At 47.5% G+C, this 25992-nt stretch overlaps 1 protein-coding gene across 2 annotated transcripts in view; it reads right to left on the reverse strand.

Moving 5' to 3' along the window:
• Positions 1 to 11046: 11046 nt before the first annotated feature.
• The window catches only part of LYRM4 (LYR motif containing 4), a 155410-nt gene continuing 140464 nt past the window's right edge, over positions 11047 to 25992 (reverse strand). For both annotated transcript variants that reach the window (XM_003927381.4, XM_074398408.1), the window contains exon 3: positions 11047 to 11464. In XM_003927381.4, coding sequence (XP_003927430.1) covers positions 11396 to 11464 — 69 coding nt within the window. In that variant the 3' untranslated portion in view covers positions 11047 to 11395. The remainder of the gene's footprint in view (positions 11465 to 25992) is intronic.

The following is a 25992-nucleotide window of genomic DNA, read 5'->3' on the forward strand; positions in this document are numbered from 1 at the left end:
TGGCCACCAGCTCACTCTGGCTAACCACGTGCTTTCAGACCCATCCCTTAAAACAGTGAGAGTGAGTTTTCATGCTTGCAAAATAGGGACGGTAATTCCTGCCTAATGTAGATTGTTGTGAGCACTGAGGGAAATTGCTTGTGAAGTGCCGAGCATGCGGTTAGTCTCAACATCTTTCTCTTCTCCTTCTGGCCTCTGCCAGTTTGTTTTTTGCTGATTTTATTCTGAGGATGAACACTGTCTGGCTCCAGCTGAATGCAGAAAGCATAAGTGAATCTTCCAGTTGGGAAGAACAGATGATAGTAGCCCTGAGTGTGCTACCCAGATGAACTGTTTTTGTCCCCTGGGCAGAAAGCACCCATTTGCTTCTTGTCCACAGGGTGGGATGCTGTCTTAGTTTGTTTTCTGTTGCTGATAACAGAATACCTAGAACGGGATAAGTTATAAAGGAAAGGAATTCATGTCTTATACTTGTGGAGGCTGAGGAGTCCAAGGTGAAGGAGCTGCATGTGGTGAGGGCCTTCTTTCTGGTGGGGACTCTCTGAAGAGTTCTGAGGTGACGCAGGGCATCACAGGGTGAGAGGGCTGAGCAGGCTTGTTCAGGTCTCTCTCTTCTTACAAAGCCACCAGTCTAATATATCTATATATTTGAGACAGGGTCTTGTCTGCACTCAGGCTGCAGTGCAGGGGCACTGTCATGGCTCATGGCAGCCTCGATCTCCTGGGCTCCAATGATCCTCCAGCCTCTGCCTCCTGAGTAGCTGGGGCCACAGGCATAAGCCACCACATCTGGATCATTTTTGTTGATTTTTCTGTAGAGATGGCATCTCAGTTTGCCCAGGCTGGTCTCTAACACCTGAGCTCAAGAAATCCTCCCGCCTCCGCCTCCTAAAGTGCTGGGATTACAGGTGTAATCCACTGCACCCAGCCAATAAATTAATATACTAAAGGATTAATCCATTCATGATGGCAGAGCCTGTATGACCCAATCACCTCTTCAAGGCCCCTTCTTTCAATACTGCCACTTTAGGATTCAGTTTCAACATGAGCTTTGAAGGAGACAAATATTCAAACCAGCACAAATGTGTCTTAAGCATGCACATGGTTATGACATCATATTCACGATATGCATACACTAATCTCACTTACATACACTGCCTTCCCTTACAGTAGCCTCTTCCGAAATTATCCAGCCTATCTGAAGCAGCTACTCTTGAGGGTCCTCCTGTCTAGTGTCTGTTCTTTTTGCTTTTGTGTGTGTTTTTAAGCAAACAACAACAAAAAAATTCTTTTTAGAGACAGGGTCTTGCTATGTTGCACAGGCTGACTTTGAACTCAGAGGCCAGGTGGTCCTCCTGCCTTGACCTCCTGAGTGGCTGAGACTACAGGCAGGGGTGCACCACCACACCCAGCTTGGACTTTAATTTATATGGACAATTCCATATAAACATCTATATTATCTGCGCTTACATATCCTGGTGTTTTCCAATCTCAGCCAGCTCCAAGCATGAAAGAAAATGGCATTTTCTTCATTCAGATGGACCCTCAGCCTCCCCAAGATTGGCACTGTGAGTCTCTGGCAGGGCAGGGCCAGCAGGCCACGTGGCTCTGCTCTGCTCAGGAACGGTGTAGGGCCGAGTCTTCCATGTGGTGTAGGGCCGGCCGGCCTTTGGATGCAGACTGCCCACAGCTGAGAGCTGCTTCTCAGCCTGAGCTTGGCCCCGAGATCCCTGCTTCACATCAATGCTGTTCCCATAGGCAAACCCATCTACCTACACCCTCAGAGTGGGCCTGTCATTATGCAAACCTGTTTGGCAGCATCTCCTGAACCAGAATAACCCCATGATCAGAAATTCCACCTAGGTACAGGAGTGTATACGTGAGCACCAGGAGACACGTACAAGAATATTGACAGTGGCATTATCTGTCATAGTCAGAAGCTGGAAACAAAGCATGCTGCGAATGGCCCATCTGAGCCAGGGTGGCTGGAACAGGGTGAGGGAGGGACACACGTCCACACGCCTCATCTCACATCACCCGAGGCACGCACCCCTCAGTGCCATGGTGGGCAGAACACCTGGCGTCCTCACCTGTCAACTGTGTCTCTCCCTTGCTGAAGGGAACGGCTGCTTTCAACTTGGTTAGGTACTCATAGGATATGATACCACTTTCCCGGATGACTTCACTCAATCCTGACTCTCAGCTCGGGGGCGGGCTGGAGGAACACCCCTCTTCACACCTGGTTGCTGAGGGCTTTTCCCATATTTGTGGTCTCCTGCCTCACTGCTGCTCACAGTCACCTGCTTGGTGGATGACAGCCATTGTCCACACTGACTGTGGCATAAGCTTGTCTATCAGAGGTTCTGAGGGCAGGTCACGGCTTTCTTCTCTCTCTTCTTGTACCAGTGGGGACTACAATCTGGGAAGGGCATGTGCTTTGCAGACTCATGTTTCCCTTGAATTTGATGGGGCTAGTTGAAGATACAGACTTACAGAACATTTTTTTTTAAGATGGGGTTTCACTTTGTTACACAGGCTGGAGTGCAGAGGCATGATCTAGGCTTACTGCAACCTCCACCTCCTGGGGTCAAGCGATCTTCCTAGCTCAGCCTCCAGAGTAGCTGGGACCACTAGCACGCGCCACCACACTCAGCTAATTAATTTTTTTTTTTTCCCGTAGAGATGAGGCCTCACTGAATTGCCCAAGCTGATCTTGAATTACTGGTCTCACCAAAGCGCTGGGATAGAACCAATCTGGACTCTCAGGTTGTTCATTGTCACCCACGTCAACAGTGAAGATGACATTCTCTCTCGATGATCTTCATATTTTTAATTTCTTTTGTTTTGAGATGGGGTCTTGCTATGTTGCCCAGACTGGCCTTGAACTCCTGGCCCCAAGCAATCCTCCCACTTTGGCTTCCTGAGTTGCTGGGATTACAGGTGTGAGACACTGCACCTGGCACATTACCCCTAGTTTTTAGATGAAGAAATTGACTGTCAAAGAGGATGAGTAATGTATCAGGAAATAAGGGCCTGAGCTTGGATTTGAACCCAGGTCAATCTGACCCAGATCCACTGCTCTTAACCATCTGCTGATAAAACAAATACACACACAGAGAAGACAGCATATTTGCACTTGATCCATAGGAAGGACATCTTGCTTGGGTGCCTCTTCTCCTCCTTGGTCTCCTCAGGATACAGCCCTAGACATTAGACCTGTTAGTGTCAGCCTCCCTCTCTCTATCGCCTTGGTCCTGTCACGGCTCTTCTGCAGGACTGAGCAGGACCAGGTCCCCTTCTCAGTAGGGAACTTACCTACTAAAAAATGGGAGCTTACCTCTTGCAGGTCTCAACATGGCCCCATATTTCAATAAAACCCAGCACGTGCCAAATTGCAAGTTACAGAAACTGAAACAAGCCAGCTTGAGCAACAAGGGGAGTTGGCTCATGGATGCTGGGTTCTTACATGCAATCTAAGGGCCGTGGGGCCTCTCCGGGGCCTGGAAGCCAAGACATATGGAGCCCCAGAATGAGTGGGAACGCTCCCTGCCTCATCTCTGCTCTCTGCAGCTGCATTTTTCTCTCCCTCGAGACTGGATTTCTCTTCTCCTCTGTCTACATGATGGATGGAAGATGGCCGCTCCGGATCTCCCAGGCCTGTGTCACTTGAGCTCCAGCAAGAAGCCCAGACAGAAACCGCAGCTCTCACTCCTAGTTCTAGGAGGAAGTGCTTGACCTCCTGGGGGACAGGTGTCATCCCAGTTCCATCAGCTGTGGTTAGAGGTGGGGGTGGGGTTATGATACACAATGGTGGTCAAGAGCCCTCAACTCCTGTTGTGAGGGATCAAAAGGGGTTCCTGTGAGCTTGGCTGATGCCTCCAATGCTTTACTGAAAACAGGACACCATGGAACACAGGCATACGTGATGAGCGAGGTGTGCTCCCGTGGACATGTGTTTCCGTTAAGGCGGGCGTGCTGTTGCCTCCCTCTTCCTTCAGTGAGGGGCACTCCCCTGCCAGTCTTTCAGGATCAAAGTGCTGGTGTTGTTTGCTTCACCCCATCTTTCATTCTGTGTCTCCATCGCTCATCAAGTCCATTGTTTGGAAATGCCTTTTGGATTCATTCTGTCTTCGGCATCTGACCCACACAGACTCTGCCCTCTGACAGCCCCTAGTGCCCTCACATCTCCGTGTCTGCCACAGGGCCTTGGCTGGTCCCCCTCTTCCTGAGTGACCACTCTGTGTCTCTCTCCCCAGTTGCTCCATTGCACACCACTGCAATACATCACTGTTCCCCTGCACAGCAGCTCCTCTTCCCACCAAATAACTCCCACAATCCTTATCCTAGCATTTATGGCTCAGGCAGAAGTAGCTCCTCCTTCTCCTGAATATTACTCCCTCCCTCTTCCAGCCCTATTTCATCGGTGCCTTTCCTAGGGAATTTATAGAACTCGTAAAGCTATTTACTACACATCTTAAGGGCAATCCAAAATGTTCTGCAATTAAGAGATGAATCCATGTTTGGTCCGTTTCTTCATCCCCTAAGGTATCTGGCACAGTTTCTAGAAGGACTGACACAGGAGCTAACAGTTATTGCTTACTGTATATTAAACCTGGTGAAAGAACCTTGTGTAATGAATTTAAAATCCTTATAGCAACCCTGCAAATTAGGTATGTGATTAACTCATTTTCATGGTTGAGGAAACAGAAATTTGATGAAGCTACTTGCCTAGGATCTCACTGAAGTGGCAGAGCTGGAAGATGAAGGATTGAATGACTTTCCAGGCTGTCCCTACCTGGGGGCTGCATAGTTGATCTGCTCTTATTTTCTCAGCAAGAAGCCTCTATGAACTAGGATTCAGGCAACATGACAAAGCCAGCTAGTGGTCGGGCTGGAGTTAGAGTCCCTTGTACAAGAAGACACTCACCAGTTCAGACTGTCCCATCCCAGTGACTAGTTTCTGCCATCCTCAAAACTACCACCACACCATTTTCCCTCTCTCTCACTCTCTCTCTCTCTCTCTCTCTGTCTCTCTCTCTCTCTTTTCACTCTGTCCCCTAACCTGGAGTGCAGCTGTGGAATCATGGCTCACTTGACCTCCTGGGCTCAAGTGGTCCTCCTGCCTTAGCCTCCCAATTAGCTGGGACTACAGGCGAGACACTACACCCAACTCATGTTTTTTGTTTTTGTTTTTTAGAGTTGGGGTCTTGCTATGTTGCCTAGGCTGGTCTTGAACTCCTGGCCTCAAGCCGTCCTCCTGCTTCAGCTTCCCAAAGTGTTGAGATTACAGGCATGAGCCATTGCACCTGGCCTGATTTTTTTTCTTTAAAGAAATGTTTTATATTTTTAGTAGTTTGAGTTACTAAGCTACCCTTTCTCTACTTTGGACAAGCTTCTATTTTTATAGAACTACAAGGAAGTGTTGGCTATGTTTTAAGTATCTTAATATATACTAAAATTTGGCAAATTAATGATTTTAAATACATTACATGCTTGAAATATCAATGAGTTATTTGGCAACTCTCGGCAAGACTCTTAGCTTCAGCATTGCAGTCCTTGATCATACATCCTACGTGTGCTGTATATATCACATATGTGCACATAGATGAAATGTTTCTTTAAGACAACAAACAATTGTATTGTTATTAAATGGTCTCTGTATTCAAGACTGATGAAGTAACATGAATTCCCTAGGTAATTGATAGGAAGTTTAGTGAAATGTTTCAACAATATTTAACTGACACTCCCCAACAAAGTAAATACAGTACCTTTCTGGCTGATGGAGGAAAAAGGTTTCTATTTAGTACCATTTGACTAAGAAAGCGTAGCCCTTTACTAGGAAGAAAATGCAGACCATTTCCAGGCAGCTGTTTTCCTGCAGAGCCAGCGTCTCACTGGAAGTCTTGAGTCCCTGTGGAGGTGCAGCCAGAATGCCTCATGATTAACACCGGCCATGCTGTGATCAGCACAGATATGGTTAGCCTGAGACTGGCTACTCAGGCACACTCCAAGTGCAGTTCCAGCTCTTTTGGTGTCAGTGATTCTTGTGATGTAATTTCAAGACAGCATGACTCAGATTCTGCTGTTCCTGCTGTGGTGTCAATGATCCCCTAGGTAAAGAATACAGTCTATTAATCTCTGAGAGTTTTCCTTCTGGGTTCTCTCTTCAGGGTCTTTGGAGTTAAAACTCTGCCCTTGAGCAAAAGCCAACTGCATCCATCCTATTCCCCAAATGGATATCAACACTAGAGGCAATTTTCATCCATGGTTCCCTGTGGCACTAATAAGGGCTGCAGAAAGATTGAAAAGTGAAGATCCTATTGTTCTCAGAGGTGAGCTGAGCCACCGTCCATACAGATTTTAGGTAAACTCTCAAAGAAAGCTTGCCGAATCATAAGTCATTGCTTTCTCCATCAAGTTCCAGTTTTTCTCTAGATCATTTTGTAACAACTGGCAAACACTAGATTAAGCAGGGAGGCATGTGTCAGCTCGGGGTATGCATGTGGCACATGGTTCCTGTTGGCTGTTGTTTTGTTCTTAATAACGAATATCCACATGGGCTCTGCCAGCTTCATCTCTGTGATCTCAGCAAATGTGTCCATCCCAGAGATCCAGGCAAGGTGGCTGCTTCATGCGGCTTCTGAATCATACCCTGGGCTACTGACACACAGCCATCCAACCATGGATGAAAATTGCCTCTCGTGTTGATCTCGTGTTCATTCTTAGAAGCAGCCAACACATAGAGTGACCTTCCTCAAACTTTTAAAGTTAATCTCATGACCAAAGTAGAAAATTTCCCCCCTGCTAGCCCTCCTCTTCCAATCGAAGTTACATACAGAGGGCTTTGCCTAAAGAAGGAAGTTATTTGCTCTACAGAGAGTTATTAGTAAAATTCTTATAAGGGTCTTTCAAGTTGTTTTATTCCAGTGATTTTTTTTTTTTTTTTTTTTGAGACAGGGTCTCACTTTGACACACAGGCTGGAGTACAGTGGTGTGATCATAGCTCACTGCAACCTCCACCTCCCAGGCTCAAGTGATCCTCCTACCGCAGGCTCCAGAGTAGGTAGGACAATAGTTGTGTGCCACCACACCAAGCTAAGGTTTCTATGTTTTGTATAGACAGGGTTTCACCATGCTGCCCAGGCTGGTCTCGAACTCCTGAGCTCAAGTGATCTGCCCACCTCGACCTCTCAAAGTGCTGAGGTTACCAGGCATGAGCCACTACACCTGGCTCCAGTGAACTTTTAAAGTATAATCAGCCCTGGTCTCCTCATTCAATCAATCATCAAGTCCTGGTGACTCAACTTTCCTTTTCTTTCTGGTTGGCCAGCACTTCTATCTGTGGGACACGTGATGACAGCTCCTCCAGGACTTGTTCTCTAAAGGGAGTGACCTGTATTCTGAAGATATTTGTGGAAATGTCCCCATACAGGAGACCTGCAGTTTTGGTCAAGTTTTTTTTACCTACCCTTCGGTTTGCTATGTGGCCCTGAGAAGGTAATACATTAAGGCATTACACGAGATGCTCTCTGTATCAGTTTGCTGTTAATTCATAATAATCTCTACCTCCAAACTCGTTGACTAATTCAACAGTTAATTATTTAGCACCCGCCTGAGGGGTGGCTGAAGTTGACTGACCTAAGTGAGACCAGGCTAGGGGACTCTGTGGACTTCCTCGTGTATCCGCAGGTGGGCTGGGAGCTTGGGCTGTGCTCAGCTGGAGCAACTCTGCTCTGGATTTCCTGTCCTCCTTAAAGGAGGCCCAGCCCAGGCAGTTCTGAGGGTGATGCTGACTCTCCTTCTGTTCAGCTTGTTGTCTCTTGGCGAAGTCCCCATCATCGCTTGCCTGGAAGCCACATCCAATGCCCTACTCCTCCCAAAAGCTGGTCTCCCTGCATCTCCCCCAGTGTATCCCCTCAAAAGCAGACAATGTGACCTTTTAAAAAATACAAACCTTGGCTGGGCATGGTGGCCCACGCCTGTAATCACAGCACTTCAGGAGGCCGAGGCAGGCGAATCACCTGAGGTTAGGAGGTCAAGACCAGCCTGGCCAATATGGCAAAGCCCTGTCTCTACTAAAAAATATAAAAAATAGCTGGGGACAGTGGCATGCACCTGTAGTCCAACCTACTTGGGAAGCTGAGGCAGGAGAATCGCTTGAACCTGGGAGGCAGAGGTTGCAGTGAGCCAAGTTCATGCCACTGCATTCTAGTCTGAGCAACAGAGCAAGACTTCATCTCAAACACACACACACACACACACACACGCACACACACACACACACACACACACATCTACACACACACACATCATGAAGGGCCATGGATCCTCAGCCCAAGGATGTGTATACACACACACACACACACACACACACACACGTATATATACCATCCTTAGGCTGAGGTTCCAAGGCCCTCCATGATGTGGAAAAGTCCCTCTTCCTTGCCTGCTGCCATCTGGACTCCCTTTAGTTCTTTGCACGGCACCACCCCCTCCCCCCATTAAGGGCATGTGCTGTTCCTCCTGCCTAGAGAGCCCATCTCTCCACCTGCACACAGCCAATCCTCATCATTAATTCACAAGGGAAAGTATCCCCTCCCTGGGGAGCCCTTCCCTGGCCCTTCCCATCAGCTCAGGCAGCACTCGTATTTTCCCCTTGGTAACATTCGTAAGACCTGCCATTTTCTTCTTAGATTTCCCTGCTAGCTACAGGCTCTGTGCAGATAGGTCTGTCTTGTTCACTGGTGGCTCCCTGGCACTAGCTGGCCTTGGTCAGTACCGAGTGAACAAATGAATGAATGAAAAGGGCTTAGGGGAGATGCCCTGGCTCTGTACATGATCTGCGGACTTTCAGGCTCTTAGTTTTAACACCTGGAGATTTGGGGGTTGGACTAGGTGAGCTCTGTCCCTTTTGCTCCTGGTTGGTGCACTGGATGGTGGGTTGTATGGCAGGGCTTGAGATAATGGGCGAGGCTGTAGATGAAGGAATTTGAAGGTAGCAGTACTTAGTAGCAGGATGGAGTACACCTAAAGCAATCTAGCCAATTCTTTCAGTTCCACAATCCAGATTCCAACAGCCATCAGAACGCCACAGCCCTGTGCTTGGCCATGCAAGATTTCCCAGCTATTATGTCATGACAGCCAGCCCAGCCCAGAGCCCTCTCTGAATGTCTAAGGGGATAGCCTTGCCCAGCCAATGAGTTTTGCCTGGGAAGTTAACTAATGATAGTATTTCTCACTTGCTAAATGTTGGCACTGCAAAGTGATCTCCAGATCCCAGCCTGGATCCTATCTTCAAAGCAGGCACAAGTTCTAGAGAGTTCTGTGAGGCTGGCCATGACGGCTAGTGTTCTCCATAGTCCCCTCAGCTGGGGCATAGTCAAGGAGGCGAAATGCTTCGCTAGAGGACACCAGGGATCATCCCCATGGGAATGCCACTTGATTCAAAGCTCTAGCATGGGTCATCTGAGTTGGGGTCAATCTTGGGTCGTCTGAGTTGGGGAGGACCCAGTGCCAGGCTTTGCCTGCCAGATACACACCTGAAGTGCAGAGGACCAAGGCCTCTATTTATGGCATTTCCTGCCACAGAATTTGGATTTATATCTTTCTGCAGATTCCAAATGCATAATTTTATCTGAGTTACAAAAATCAGTTTTGCAAGGCTTTGGACATGTTCAAACCCATTCATCCGGTTTAATGAACAGAAAAGCAACCTGCTGTTACAGCCTGCAGGCCACATTGGGTGGACTACCTCATTGCCTAAACACTGGGGGAGTGGGAGAAGTCTCCTATGGAGCTGTTATCTTGCTAGCAATTTGGTAACTTTAGTATGGAGGTTCAAATCTGGACTTTGGTTTCCAAGCAGCTTAAGTATAAATTGGCAGTGGCATCCTTTAGTACTGAAGGTTGGATGCATTCGCTGCTGAGTGACCACGAGCTCCACTGATGCAGGATGGAAAACCTGAGCCAGAGCCCCACGCAGGGCTGGGCTGGGTAGCTCTGCCCTGTGACAGTTGTACTGGAAATAGAATGGCTACACGTTACATCGATTTGAATGCAGCATTGCAGCAAATCTATGTTCTCTAGAAGAGACCAGAAGACATGAGTTCAAACATGAGGGTGAGAACGTGGGCTCAGCCTCCACGTGCTCAGTCCCATGACTGTGAGAGTTAAATGAGGGGGTGACAGTGCTGCAGCTATTCTGGGACTTGTGCTATTTATATGAGCCTGTTCCAAACCTGAACACACAGATACGGAATCCACTCAGCACTATGCAAAGGAAACAAGAGACCGCTCTGATGGGGTCTGGTCCCTCCTAAACCCCTCAGATGACAAGCAAGTTATTTAATACATCCTTTCTATGTTTGGAATGAGTGTGTTTTCGAGAATAACAGCATACCAACAATACCTTTATTACTTGTCATACACTTAAAGGGCAGGGGTCCCCAACTGGCTAAACATTAAAAGACACTGGGAGAGCTTTAGAAATAGAGAAAAATGATCACGCCTCACCCCTCACATACTGAGTCAGAATCTGCAGAGGGATGTGCTGAGATGTCTTTTGAAAAAGCTCTCCAACTCTCCAGGTGCTTCAGTCCACCAGCCAGATGTGGGCACCAGTGCTGCACAGCATGTCCCAGGCTCCAGGGTGTGGGGGTCACCATGGGCTTGGGTCAGGCTGGGGCTCTCATTCACCAGGTGTGGGGAGGGGCTTGAGCCTGCATTTCCAGTAAGCTCCCAGGTGGGGCTGAGGCTGCTGATCCACAGCGCCCCATCTCTGGGAGTGTACCTCCCAGAGTGATACACGCATCACCTCTGTTGTACTAGGGCCAGGTATGAGATGCAGGGTGCACCTTGTACCCCCGCAGCCCTGCCCTACCCCATACTGTCCCCAGTCTCGAGTGGTATTTGGACTTGCTTTCACCAAGGCAGTTCTCGGCTCAGGGTTGAACCCTCCCTGTGGGCCCCCCACAGCCCTCTTCAGGCCCTGTATCAGGAGGAAATGAAAATGCATTAATCGGGAGGGGTTTATCTGGTGTGAAAGGCTCAGGGAGACAACTCTTTTTATTGTCAAGGACCAAGAAACAAAGTGTAGAAATACTATACAAGTGGTCATGAGCTACAAGACAGGCATGGGGTGGAGGGGAGACACAGTAACACACGGCATTATTCGGAACGAGCTCCAGCTCTTCATTCTAACACTTGAACCAAGGACAGACAGCCGTCCTTTTTCAGTAAGGCTATAGCAGAATGCAAATGTGACTCAGTTTATCAGCTCCCACAGGGCAGGCAGCGCAAGAGGCTGTTGTAAGCTGGCTTTGGGAGCCCCCATCTCAAACACAGAGTGGATGCTGAAGGTGGTCCCTGGCCGCTGCTGGTGGCTGGTCCCGGATCGCTAGGTCCTGGGCATGTCTCGATTCTCAATAATCAGCTTGTCAGTTGAATACAGTTGGCCAATGTGGACCTGAAGGCAAAGAAAGGACACAGGTCAGGAACTGCAGCCCTCTAGCCCCTGGGAAAGGTCAGAAGGAACATTTTCTAACCTTTATGATACCGGTGTTAGCCATCCCTGGACTGATCCCTCTTGTCACTGCACTGTGGGGCAAAGCCAGTCACTAGCTCTGCCTTGGTTAGCTCCATGCACCGTCCAGCTCCCACTTCCCTCACAGTGAGAAGTTAGAGGGATCCACATGCCCATGTCTTCTCTCTGAAACATGAGGCTGTAGCCTGGGATTCTGGGGCTGTGATGGGCTGGGTGAGGACTGCCTGCTGGTGGCAGAACTATCAGATGTGTGCCCAGCACCTCCTCTCCTAAGAGGGTTTCCTTCCCTTAAACTGATTCTTGCATAGGGAAAGTGTTTTAGAACAATGCAGAGATGGGTACCGTCTTTGCTGGGGTAGAAAAATCACTGCATTCAGGGTAATGCAAACACTGTTCCGCGGCCCATCCCGGGTGGGTTGAGGACAGCTGTCTGAGTGCCTGCACCTCCTGCCTTCCATCTTTCCTGCCTGCTTCTTTTGAAAGTGTTCTTTTTATTCAGTGTCTTAGTGCCCAGTGTTTCCACTGGCCCAGGTGGATGCTGTAGCCATCATCTGGGGTTATAGCATATCTTTCCTCTGGAACAAAGGGTCTTGCCACAATTTTTCTCTAAAAGCATTTCCCGAGTAATGCATTTTTAGGAACCAGTGGAAGTGATGAAGAAAGGGCTGATCATTAGTGACTCTATCTGGATTTCAGAGCAATTGGCAACTGTCTATGGGTAATTTGGGGTAACTGCTGTTTAAGTAAATGATGGCAAACTCCTAAAGGCCAGAGCTGCCACCCAGAGCAGCCAGGGGTTAATATCCTCATATGGTTTTCCTCTCCCACTTTAGTGCTCTATTTACAAGTGAAGGCCCAGGACAAATAGCGATCACGTCATTGCTACAGCACGTGTTACAGAGCGGTGCTCTGTCACCAAGGACAGCCCCGCGGTCCAGCTGAGGTGTTCGGTTTCCCGTGCCATTTGCTCGGTCTTCAGTCTGCCCTTGCACAAAGACATCCTGAAGGTCCGTGGCACGGATAATAACTGCTAAATGTTATGGTGGTGCAAGAGAAAGCGAAGGAAAAGGCGAGAGCAGCACGTCATCTAAGAAGAAAGAAAAGTAGATGGTGGAGATTTAGGGGATGGGGGAGGATCTTGCAGGTATTTTTAATTGCAAGTGAAAGCCTGAATCAGAAACCAAAAGACCCAAGGTGGTGTAGAGAATGAGCACTCCATCACAACTCCTAACAAGTCACCATGATGAGTTTCGCTACTGTGTCTTCAGTCTTCCTTTCCTCTCATTAATATAGAGAAGGTTTTGGATGCAAATGGATGGGGCGGGTCTCGCAACCTGCAGGTAGCGCTGATGTTGCTGGTCCGCAGGCCACACTTTAGGTGGCAAGGTTGGAAGTCATCTTGAGCCTGTGAGGAGCCGCACAGGGTTTCTTGGGGCTACGGTACAGTCATGATGAAAGCCGCACAGGAACTTGTTTGGGCTTCCCTTCTGGGGAACCTGAAATAGCTGCTGGGTGAGCGAAGACATCTAAATCCTACTACAGAGAAGAGGAGGATTGGCACTGTCCTCCACCCTGAAGAGTACATGGTTTTGTTTTCATATATTAACCTCAACAGACACATGAACCCACTATCAAATGATATTCAGAAACGAAAGGCCAGAATACCAATGAGCCTTAAAAAAAAACCTGAAACATCATGTTTTGGATAATTAAAATGAGGCTAATACAAACAATTCTGTATAACAGCTTGGATGATTCGGTTAGCTGGGAGCCTGTTCTATATTTAATTGATCTCAGGGGATTCATCAGGAATCCGTCCTAGAAGTGTCTGCAATCAGGCATTCCAGGAGTACTTGACAGAGTTTACCATCATCTTCCCAAGGCTTTAGCGGCATGTACGAGTTACGGCATGGCGTAAGGAGAAACCCATTAAAAAATGCAATGGGCTGCCTTGGGAAGCTGTGAGTTTTCTGTCTCCATGAGGAGCAGAAAGCGAGGATGGAGAAGGAAGGTGTCTGCTAGAGCAGGGTTGAATCACATGGATTCCTTCCGACTCTCAGCTTTTGTGATTACAGGCACTGTCCATGGCTCCAGGATCCATCTGGGATGCCTCTAATAACAGCCGCGTGGTCTCTGAATGACCTAGTGTTGGTTCACATGTTCTACTTCTGGCACTCAGGAAGAAAAGGTGGCATCCTGGAAAGGCCCTGGGATAGGGCGGGGTCAGGACAGGTGGGCTGCAGCCTGGGTGGCTCTGCTACTTGCCATGTGAGACTGTCCACTTTCTCTGGTCTCCATTCCTTGCCTGTATGATGAAGTCTGGAAACTTCTAGGTGATCTTTATAGTCCTCTGCAGCTCCAGCAGTCTTTGGGCCCTCAACAAAGTTGACCAGTGTCAACAGAAAGATGTGTGAGGTCTCCAACCAGTGCAGCACCTAGGACATGAGCGTTCCTAGGTCTGGTGGGAATCTGGCCAGCAGACAGTCATGGCAGACAAAGAGGAAAAATGTGCTGCAGCAGCAGGAGAGGTGACTGGCTTCCTGCCCTCTCCTGAAGGGATGGCTCTCTTTTGTCCACTCATTCACTGCCCGCAGCCTGGTGGCATGCTCATGTAGCCTGTCCTCCTCTGTTGCCACCTGGACCATCTGTGTGGTCTGTGTATGTGATCCCTACGAGGTCACGTGCTCCAGTTCATGTCTGTCTTCCCTTTTCCAGCCCCCTAACTGAAAGCCCCTCAAAGGCAGGGCTGGTAAACACTGCTGTCTGTGCCACTGGGCCCCACACAGTCCAGATAGATAACTCTGCTCAGCAGATCTCTGATGAATGAGTAAGAAGGAATCTGAGCCCAATGCACTGAGAGCAAATGGCTCTGTAGTGATGACTGATACACAGGCAGGGTTCTTCCTTACAAGTGAAAGGCACGTACCGCACACAATGTGCACTGATTCTGAAAGGAAAAAGGCGAGAGGGATGCTAGGCAGGCCACAGTTATCTCATGTGGTTATCTCCAATTACCACACAGAAAACCTGGAGGAGCCCTGGGAGAGCAGCCCCAACCCTTAATCACTCTGAAGATAGGCAGTGAGCACCTTCTGTTCCAGGCAACGTGTGCAGGTGAGACTTGCAGATGTGATTCCTGCCTGCAGAAAGCTCTGAGTCCAGGAAGGGAAAACAGGCAAGAATTGAGATAAATGACCTAGTATCTGGAATGTGCTAGCCCAGAGGAGGACACACAGGCCTGGAGGGATCTAGAAGACGTGACTCAGCCTGAGGGAGTCAGGGAAAACTTCTCAGAGGAGATATCCTCTGGGGAGGAGGAGCTCAGAGACCCAGAGGCTGGAGCTGGGGCAGGGGTGAGAAGCCCATGACACAACTGGACGTGGAGACGGTCAGAGACAGAAATGGGTTGTGAGTGCGGATGCAGCAGGGTGAGGGTAAGGATGGGGGTGGGGAAGGCAGAGAGGAGAGAATAAAAGAGAAGTGGAATAGGGCCAGAACACAGATGCCAAACTCCACTCGGAGGGGAGGGAAAGCTGTTAAAATGTTAAAAATGGAGGACCAACCCATTCAGCAGTGTGGTTAAAAAAGATCACCTTGACTTGGGTCCAGGCAAACAAGAGGTGGAGCATTGTGGCAAGGGGACCTAGTTAAGGGACCAGTAAAAGTGCAGGTGAGAGGTGATTCCAGCTTGGACACAGGAGGCAGAAGGTCTAGAGGGGCAGCCAGAGGAATACGTGGGTGCTGCACTGAAGGGGACCCCACACTTGCAAGTTCGAGACTGGTGTGTGTGTGGACGCTGTAAGAATCACTGTCGGCCCAGAAAAGTCAATCCATATAGAAGCAAAGACATGAACCCCAGATCTTCTGAGCTCTGTCCAGCGCTTTCTCCAAAATGCTGCTCCTCTCTCCTACGTCCCAACCATATCTTCCATTCTTTTCTCCTTTTCTCTCTTTATTGTTTTTAGAGGCAGGCTCTCACTATGTCACCCAGGCTGGTCTTAAACACCTGGGCTTAAGTGATCCTCCTGCCTCAGCATCCCGAGTAGCTGGGATTACAGGCATGTGCCATGCCTGGTTAATCAATGCTGATTTCTTCATAATGCGAATTACACATAACTATGAGCCTATGTTACAAAAATGCGAGATAACCACAGGAGATAACTGTGGCCTGCCTGGCATCCATCTCTCCTTTTTCCTTATGGAGCCAGTGTACATCTAGAAGTTTACACTCTCCACACTCCTGTGCAGCTAGACGTGGCCAATGAGGTGTCAGCTGTCATCACGGCTGGAGCATCTAGGAAAGTCCTTTAAAGTGGGCTGCCTCAGACTGGGGACATTCCACTGCCTGCCTGCCCCCCTACTTTGTCTGCGCTCTGCCTGGAATATCAACTTGATAGCTGGAACACCAGCAGACATCTAGCACTGTGAGGTAAGTTTGATATGGGAGCTACACGCTAAGGCTGGGGGGCAGAAAGGAGGTGCCTGGGTGCTTGATGACCCTGGAGCCACTCTGCCAGCTCTGGATGCCTTATTGCCAGCTTTCTTTTGCATGTGAGAAAAAGAAACCTCCATCTTTTTTTTTTTAAATTGCATTTTAGGTTTTGGGGTACATGTGAAGAACATGCAAGATTGTTGCACAGGTACACACATGGTGGCGTGATTTGCTGCCTTCCTCCCCTTCACCTATATCTGGCATTTCTCCCCATGCTATCTCTCCCCAGCTCCTGTTACTTGGGTTTCTTGCTACATTCAGCTAAACCAATCCTTACTGACTTGAATGTACAATGAGAATTTTAATGTCAGACCGTATGACTAACGAAACAGAGGCCGGTGCAGAGAAGGGGGCGATCTGTGCCCTGAGGCAAGTGGAAGCAATGAATGTCCCTATCATCTGGGGAGGTGCAATTAACAGGTACCTACTGTAGCTGTTTCCAAAGTTTAAAGAAACTACGCAGGAAATTATAAAGATCCTGCTCTTTTTCTCTCTAAATCAGGGGTGGCCAATCTTTTGGTTTCCCTGGGCCACAGTGGAAGTCTTGTCTTGGGCCACACATAAAATACACAAACGATAACGAAAGCTGATGAGCTGAAGAAAAAAAAATAACACACAAAAAAATCTCATGTTTTAGTTTACAGATCTGTGTTGGGCCACATTCAAAGCCATCCTGGGTTGCATGTGGCCTGCGGGCCATGGGTTGAACAAGCTTGCCCCACCATATTCAGTTGCATCAGAATATGTGGCTATTAATATTTTAGTGTTTTTGTCTAGTCTGTTAAATCACATATAGATTTAAAATGTGTGTGTATGTATATATACAATATTTAAATGTGGAATCATAGCATAACTTGCTTTTTAACTTATTATGATCCTTATGTCATTAACTATCCTTTGAAGGAATATTTTCAGTAACTGTATAATATTCCATTGTCAAGATATATCATATTCTAACCACTCCCATATGATGAACATTTAGATTGTTTCCACTTAACGCTAGGATTATCATTCTTATATATAAACCATTTATCAAATCTGATTCTTTTTCCTTATACAAGGTTTCTGGAGGCGGAATTGTTGGGTGAACAGACATGAATATTTTTTTGGTTACTGATGGCTCTTGCAAAGCTACTTTCTAGAAGGCCTGCTTATCCAGCTGACACTCCCTCTGGTGGCCCCTTTGAAGGCTCTGGCAGCACATTTAACCATGCCACAGAACAAACACGCTTCTCCCCATTGTGTGCTAAAGGCCGTATTCCCTACGAATTGGTTAGAAGAGCATAGGATTCTCCTGTTGTGTGGCCCTCTGCTGTGTTCCTTACAAAAGCCCCCATTACAATACTTACCATAAGATTTGTTTCTCAAAGTCCACTAATCTAGAGGATTAAACTTTTGGGGGAGGGGTGCTCTGTTGCAAGGCATATAGCTGTGAGGTGGGATCGACCCCATAGAAAAGACCCCAAAGGAAACCCACAGAATGAAGAGCCGGTGGGGGGTGGGGGGGGTGGCAATCTGAAGAGCCAAGTTTTAGGAAACCTGAAATCAAAACAAACCAAATTTATAGGCTTTGACAGAAGTTTGATTAAAAAAAACAACAACAAAAAACCCATTCAAGTATGACAATTTTATGGCCCTTAGGGGGAACAAAACTAATGACATCAGGTCTTGCCATGTGAATGGTGTTAAGAGGATACAGAGATGCATGTCTTTCTGTCTGATGTATATACTGCATATATTGGGGCCACCCACACGGTCCCTGCACTGTAACGGTAAGTGGGCCTGCCTCAGTTCCCTACATGAGCATCAGTGACTGTGGGGAGGAGAGAGAAGGGACCATGCTACTTGACTCAGGTGCATTTAAAGCACAGTTTAGGACAGTACCAGACACATAGAAAGTGCTCAGAAAGTACCTGAAAACTAAAAATATCAGTCCCATACTCTACGGATCTAACGGTCCGTGCCTACTGACTCTAAAATCCAGATAGATAAGTGATTACAGAGTGCTTTGATGGTGAGCCACAAGTAGAAATACAGAACTGATGATGACAAGCGAATAAAAACAGCGATAGGACTATTTACTGCAACAAGAATGTTCATTGACTGTTAAGTAAAATCAAATGATTTCAATTTGGCTCAGCAGATTCACCCAGAGCCATTACAAAAGAAGTAGGGGAAATATTCAGTTCACGCAGGGAGAAAATATTAAAAACTTATCTCAATGAGGGCTAAGGAGTTCAGGAAATAAATGTTTGTGTAACAGTTCTGTTGCATTTATTTGGGTTGTAAAATGTGTCGGCACACAACAGGAGGCCAGCCGGGATTGATGCTGTGGTGCTAAATGACAAAGAACACTGCTCCAAGCTGCTCCAAACTGCAGGTGAGAGGCTCTAGTCAATGGAAGAGACGTAGTGCAATTAAGAGTTTCATGTTACAGTCCCTCCAGAATTCCAAGTTGACTTATACAGCCACATCAAGACTATTACTGTGCATAAATTGGTCATTAAAGCTGATCACACTGTTATTCCATAAAGTTGAGGGAGTTGGCGTTAGAGTCCATTGGAAAAGGACACAGATAACTGCCAGTAGCCAAGACGACTAGATGGCCCAGAAATACTTATGAGCCCTGAGACTCATTAGACAACCTGCAGGGGAGGAAGGAGCAGAATATAAAGAAAGACAATTGGCTACAATGCTTCAGGTCTTCACTGATTACTTTTCTGAAGCAATGCACAGCCACCCCTGCAGCACATCTCTGTCTGACTGGGGTCCCAGGAGCTGGGCTCGGTCGCCAGGGGAGTGGGTGCTGGGGAGGCTGGAGTGGGGAATGGACACAGCCCTGGGCTGGGACCCTACTCCTGCCTTTCCACTTCCTGCCTATTTTGCAGCGTTGCTATGGGAATCAAACCAATCACTAGACATGAAGAAAATCTACCATTTTCCCCAGTTCCTTCCCGGGGCCCAAATATATGAAATGTCCTAATGCTACTGGGAAGATTAAATAAGCACAGTGCTAGGCACCTAGCCAGGGCCTACGTGTTATTTACATGCACAGCTTTGTGCATGGCCTGTCTCTGTCAAGATGCATATCATGGGGTCCTGGACCCTCACCTTAAGGATCTCAAGGCCCCTTACCCTTCAGGAGACGGTGGCAATGACAGCCTAGCTCACCTCCTGGGTGTGAATGTGAGCTCTCTGGATTGGACTCAAGGGTGGACTGCTCAGTTGCTCTTTCCTCATCTCTACTCTGGGGGCATGGCTTCTGGCCCAGGCAGGGCCCATGACACTGCCAGTTGGTCAGAGCAGTCTGGTACAAAGTGGTGGCTGCACCCTGGAAAGTTACAGGAGACACATGGATGTCTAGCTTTGCTGGTGAAGCCAAGGGGTAAACTGTTCTGCTCTCCTCCCCCTCAGAGGTTGGGGGCCGCAGGGCACGATGCTAAATCTTGCCTCTGGCATCATGATAATACTTTTAATGAGGATAATGCTATAAGTAGTAAAAAATAATAATGAAATTAATAGTGATGATTAATGAGCATTTACTATGTACCAGGCACTGCTCTAAGTGCTTGATTATTAATAACTAAATGAAAGTATTTCTTTTAGCTTCACAATGACTTTATGACGAAGGTACCACTATTATTATCAATTTGTAGACTTTTACAGGCAAACTTTATCTGTCATGTTTTCCTTTAATTTCTATTTTTGAAGGGTGTGTACTTGCTCTGCTAGGCAGGCTCTTCCATTTCACATGTCAGAAGCTGACACTCCAGTGAATCACACTGAAAACATAACGGGAAAGGATAGTCACAACTGTCACAGTAACAAAAGATACTCCTAGATGTAAACTCAGTAAGACACATGTGATCTTTAGAAAGAAACAAAAATCTAAGAAATATAAAAATTTAGTGAGAGATATACCATGTTCATGAAAAGACTGAGTCATATAAAAATGCCAGTTTTTGCAAATGAATTTACATTCAATACAATGATAATACAAATCCTGACAAGATTTGAAAAACTACTTGACAAAATGACTTTAAGGTTTATGTGAATCAAAAGTCAAGAATATGAAAAACTTTGAATAGGAAAATCTTAAAGTATTTTTGAGATATAATTAAAACAGAATGGCATTGGGCCAAGGAGAGAGAAATTCACAGAAGAGAGAGTTACAAACCAGATCCTGTTAAGTAGAGGTAGCTAACACATAAAATCATACTCCTGGAAATTTGGGACTTAGCTTAAAGGGGCTGTGGTAGCCAGAACATTTCTTGGAAGTTCCTGTTGATCTTCATGTAAATGATGTATTCTGCTCTATAGCATATTTATGCTTATTTTCGTAAAAATATGTTTTCTCTGCCAAATGTGGTGGAGAACCACCCTGGTGCACACCTAGAGACCCAGCTACTCAGGAGGCTAAGGTGGGAAGACTGCTTGAGCCCAGGAGTTTGAGGCTGTAGTGTTTTATGATCTCGCCTGTGAACAAATAACTGCATTCTAGTCTGGGCAACAGAGCAAGACCTGGTCTCTTAACATTATTTTTTTTCCCTCCAAGTTGACAAGTAACCCTGACCCACCAAGAAGATGCACTGTGTGGCCTTTGAGTACCTTCTGATACACCCAGTTTCAGAACCATATTTTTAAGATACTCCACTTTCCTAAGATAGTTACACTTTGATGGGAGCTTTGGAAGGCCAAAAACAACAACAACAACAACAACAACAACAACAACAACAACAACAAAACCAAACCTTGAGCCACCCAAAAATTCGTTTTCTTTCTTTTTTTTTTTTTTTTGAGACAGAGTCTCACTCTGTCATCTAGGCTGGAGTGCCGTGATGTATCTCAGCTCACTGCAACGGACACCTCCTGTATTCAAGTGATTCTTATGGCTCAGCTTCTTAAGTAGCTGGGACTGCAGGCCCGTGCCACCACGCCCAGCTAATTTTTGTATTTTTAGTAGAGATGGGCTTTCACCATGTTGGCCGGGCTAGTCTCAATCTCCTAACCTCAGGTGATCTTCCTGACTCGGCCTCCTAAAGCGCTGGGATTACAGGCGCGAGCCACCATGCCTGGCCAATACATTTTTGGTAGAATTTCAGCATATGGTCTCAGATGGCACGTACTAAACTGCCTGCTCCTATTCACCTGCACTGAGGAAGGTGAGCATGACATCTGTGCCCCTCCTCTGGCTTATGACAAGTCTGGACATCCTTCCACGCTGCCTGCAATTCGTGCAGCAATCGTCCCTGCTAAGATTCCAGCACGGAGAGGCACTGCCACAGCCCTGTCACAGTCAGTCACCAGCGATAAAAGCTTCTTCCTCAAATAGACCATTTTTATCATGCTCTTTATATTTCCCAATTTTTTTTAAAAAAGCACACTGAAATAGGGACACATACATTTATGTCTACATTTTTTTCAGTCTTTTCTTTATAGCAACAAGAGGTATTGTGAAACCCAAACTTATGAATATCAACCACATGGTGTTCCTCTAAAAATAGCCCTCAGTCCACAAAACCTTTTTTTTTTTTTTTTTTTTAATTTTTAGAATCCAGTAGGTTTGTTTTTCAAAATGCTTACATTTAACAGCATAACATTGCTACTTTTAATTCTGCCACCATTTTAGGCAGCAGAACAGTGCCTAAAGGGACCATCCAAACTGAAGTGTGGTGGCTGAGAAAGAGGCCATTTCAAAGAAGCCAGGAGCGCCTTTTTACTTCCCCTCTCCCGGTACACACTCCCATCTCCATTCTTCCTATAAGCCTTGAATTTCTGATATGGGATATTCTTAACATGGAGGGAGGTGGTGGGGAGTTGGCCTCTCAAATCCTCTGTGTTATTGCTGGCAGAGTGATGAGCAAATTCATATCCCTGCCCACTATCCTATATCACAGTTAATAATATGTTTCATCTTCGTTTGTTGCGACAAGAGAGAAACAAGGTGCAAGAGTGCACACTCTTCATCAGCATAACCACGCGTCCAGTCCATACCCACTGTCCCAGGGTGACTGTAGATAGAGCCCTTGTTTGCTCTCAAGTGTCTCTGCCTGAATTATGAACACAGAGTTGCCCTCACTCTTACCCACTTTTGTCAGCGTGCCGCACCAGCCTGTAATCATAGCACTTTGGGAGGCTAAGTGGGTGGATCATTTGAGACCAGCCTGACCAACGTGATAAGACCCCGTCTCTAGTAAAAATACAAAGAAATTAGCTGGGTGTGGTGGTGCATGCCTGTAATTCCAGTGACTGGAAGGCCGAGGCAGTGCAGTGAGCCAAGATTGTGACATTGCACTACAGCCTGGGCAACAAAATGAGATTCTTGCCTCCAAAAAAAAAAAAAAAAAAAGAAAGAAAAAGAAAAAGGAAACAAAAGCCCACTATGTGATGGTCTCTTTCTTTGGCATTCCATATCATTATAGGAAAAGGAATGAAACTATTTTATTATTTATATTTTGAGATGGAGTCTTGCTCTATTGCCCAGGCTAGAGTGCAGTGGCATGATCTTGACTCACTGCAACCTCTGCTTCCCAGTTTCAAGCAATTCTTCTGCCTCAGCCTCCCAAGTAGCTGGGACTACAGGCATGTGCCACCACGCTTGGCTAATTTTTTATATTTTTTTTAGAGATGGGGTTTCACCATATTGGCAAGGCTGGTCTCAAACTCCTGACCTTGTGATCAGCTGCCAAAAGTGTTGGGATTATAGGTGTGAGCCACAGCGCCCAGCTGGGAATGAAACTATTTCATATGGATCTCAAAGAGCCCAAAGTCTTGGGCAGCCGGCAGTGGTTCCCATCTCACAAGCCTTCTGTTCCCTCTGCAGGAATGAGTCTTTTTTGAATGCCTTAACACATATGTTAAGGTAGAGGTTCCTGTTGAGGTCTGTGCACCAGAGCCACGGGGTCTGCTTTGCAGGACCTGGTGACCCAGCCCTAACTGTGGAATTTCTTAGGGAGGTAGTTAGGGGGTAGGGACACACGTCATTGCTCCCATGCTTCTGACTAGCATCCCTGAATGAGAAACAGTGCTCATCTAAGAGGAATCAGGCTGAGACTTAGTTTTTTGAGTATTACCAAGCTTTCCTTCCCCCACCCCCACCCTGCAATGGAGTACATACTTTTCCAAAAAATAAACCCAAAACCCGGTAGCTATTTTCCTGCCAGGCACACTTTGGGTACAGTTCTTCTAGAAGGTAAGGCCATGGACCACAAAACCAGGGGACAGAAGTGTCTTTGCACACTTTACACTACAGTGTTCCTACAGGATGCTATCACCCGCTACGCTTCTAACTGAAGGCGGGGAAGAGCTTCCTGTCTTCTATACCTACACCTGTACTTTAGAGGAGCTGGGTTTTATGGGTGATTTCTATCTGCTGGTCTGGACCACTGCTCAGGGTAGGGAGATATTTATCAAACAGGAGACAGATAACTGTCTCCCATCACACTTACTCATCCACCCTCCCCTCACCTCTGATGGTCAAGTGCAGAGAAGGCCACATGAGGACAGTGGCTACAAATAGTGCCAGCCACTAGTCAGGAGTCTCCCGGAGCCGGCATTGCAGCATTGCACAACAGAGGCTCCTGAGACAAAAGCATCCAAATAGTTAAGCACACCACGTTACATGTCAGCACCGCCACAGCTGTCACCAGGCCCTTCTGGGAACTGGGCAGAACTCAGGGCCCAAACATTACGTCAGAGGAAAACCTGGCATTTCCCTGGGATGGCGACAACAGAGCTCAGGCAAACTGCCAGAGGTAATGTCCCGTCAGAGGTCACACTTCTTGATTTGGGGAGAGACCAAAGCTCGGCTGCCTCTCTGTCCCTGAACTCTGTTTCACGCCACCAAAACCACAGTGGCAAGGCCAGAATCCTGGCTCCTCTACAATTAGCTACAAGGTGATGCAAAATCCTGAGGCTGCTCCTTCCTGGGACATGTGCTGGGGAATGAGCAAGTGCTTGATGGTATGTTGACCACCTGCTCTGGGGGACATACTCAGGCTGCCTCTCGTTATGCTGCTCCTTCAGGGACACCTTTTTTCAAAGTCAGCTTGAACCAGTTCTGGTTTTAATATTTGCTTTAATCAAATATAATTTAGCTGGCAAGCTCAGCAGAAAGCTGTGGGAAAAAGGCACATTCCGAGTCCGCTTGCCCACCCCTAGGTGACTTGGTTTGTGGAGACTTGATGATTCACTGCCTCTTTGGTTTTGCCTGTCACCTTCATCCGGTGATGACTGACAGCACCCTGCTCGGTTGGACCGTACAGAGATTCCCCACACTAATTTGTTTGATTTGAGAAGTTCCTGACTTTGCGGGCTTCTAGATGGGGGGTAGCATTGAGATGTCACCACTCTTGAGAGTTTCACAATTTCCAGAGCAACGAACACAGCAGAATCTTGAGTCAAGGGTCTTGCACCAGAAATGTGGCACTCAGCACTGGAAAGACCTTCCAGAGTAGGAACCAGAAGTCACACTTTTTTTTTTTCTTTAAATTCAGGCTTGTACAATGTGCTGATTACTGGCCTCTTTAAATAAGCGGTCCAAGGGAGTTTTATGTCTTGTGTCAAATCAGGAATGAACAACATCCTTTGATGAGAGGCAGTGAGTGCCCGTTCCTCCTGGGCTTCCTCTTCCTGCCGACCCAGGGCTTTCCAGAAGTTTCTCTTGGAGAGTCCCTCAGCCACCTGTTCTGATTGCATGCCATGGCTGGTGTCAGCTTTCCTACCTCTGCCCTCATGTGCTGACATCTGACTCATGCAAGAAATGGTGGTGAATACAGAGACAAACAAGTCAGACAGCACTGTCCACACGGTTTCCCACCACATGTTCTCCTGCATGCTCAGCATCCGGGCATCTTTCCACGTCAGCATGCACAGGCTGAACTCTCTCTTCCCAATGGCTGCACTGTGTTCCTCTGCTCACCTCCCACAGGGAGCTGCTATGTGATATCCATGGACTTGAAAACACATGGCCAGCAATCACCTAGCGCTTGGGAGCCTTCCAGGAATGAGGTCACAGGCTAACAATATTGGGGTCATACGTACACCAACATACCCAACTACCTGGGCTCCCTCTGTCTCCGCCCCCCTCCCCAAGAAGTCAGGCTGAAGGGAGCATGAAAATGGTGAGAGGGAAAAACATCACCCTGAGCCACAGGGCCCGGCAGAGCCTCGGCCAGAGCAGGGGGCCTGGTGCTCTGAGGACACTTGATCCCCGCCCAGCACACACATCCTCATCCCACCCCAGCCTCGGGAAGGCAGCAGCTCTGTTCCCAGAAGCCCTTGGGAAGACGTGGTCATGGAGAGTGGAGGTGAGAGACAGAACAGAGGGTGGGACATGGGGAGTCAGCAGTGTTGGGCAGGGGGCAGTGATCCGGGAATAGGCAGTGCCCTGCTTAGCATGACTCATCCCTGAAGATGCTGCTCCTAAGCTCTTCTGCAGAATCCCCACATTACAGGCTGTAGGAGATGTCTGAGTACATGTGTAAGCACTTCTGGGGGAAGGGGACCCTTGGCCAGGGGATAGGACAAAACTGACATTGAGCCAGCATGTCCTGGCCTTGTGGTCAGAAGTCGAACCACTTCCAGCTGTTCCCAGGGGCCCTCCTTAATAAACTGCCCTCCTCCTGTGTCCCTCCCCTGGGTATTCACAAATATGCTCTGTCACCATTCCAGCACCAGCCACACTGGGCTGTCAATATACTTTGTGAGGTTTCTGTGTTTGTCTCCGACATGAGACTGTGAACTCCCTGAAGTCAGGGGATGAGCCCATTCATGTCCCCAGCACCCAGCAGTGCAGAGCTTTCCTCTCATCTCCTAAAGAAACTACTCCCAGGAGTCTGGGAAGCTGGTCACCCTCACACGAGACCTGTGGGCATCTTCCCAGCCTTGCTGATGTTGCTGGTGCAGCCTTGGTAAGAAGAAAGGGCTTGGGCCCCACCTTGCTGCCCCTGCACAGCCG

The sequence above is a fragment of the Saimiri boliviensis genome, chromosome 4 (genome assembly GCF_048565385.1).
Source record: "Saimiri boliviensis isolate mSaiBol1 chromosome 4, mSaiBol1.pri, whole genome shotgun sequence".
Lineage (NCBI taxonomy): Eukaryota > Metazoa > Chordata > Mammalia > Primates > Cebidae > Saimiri > Saimiri boliviensis.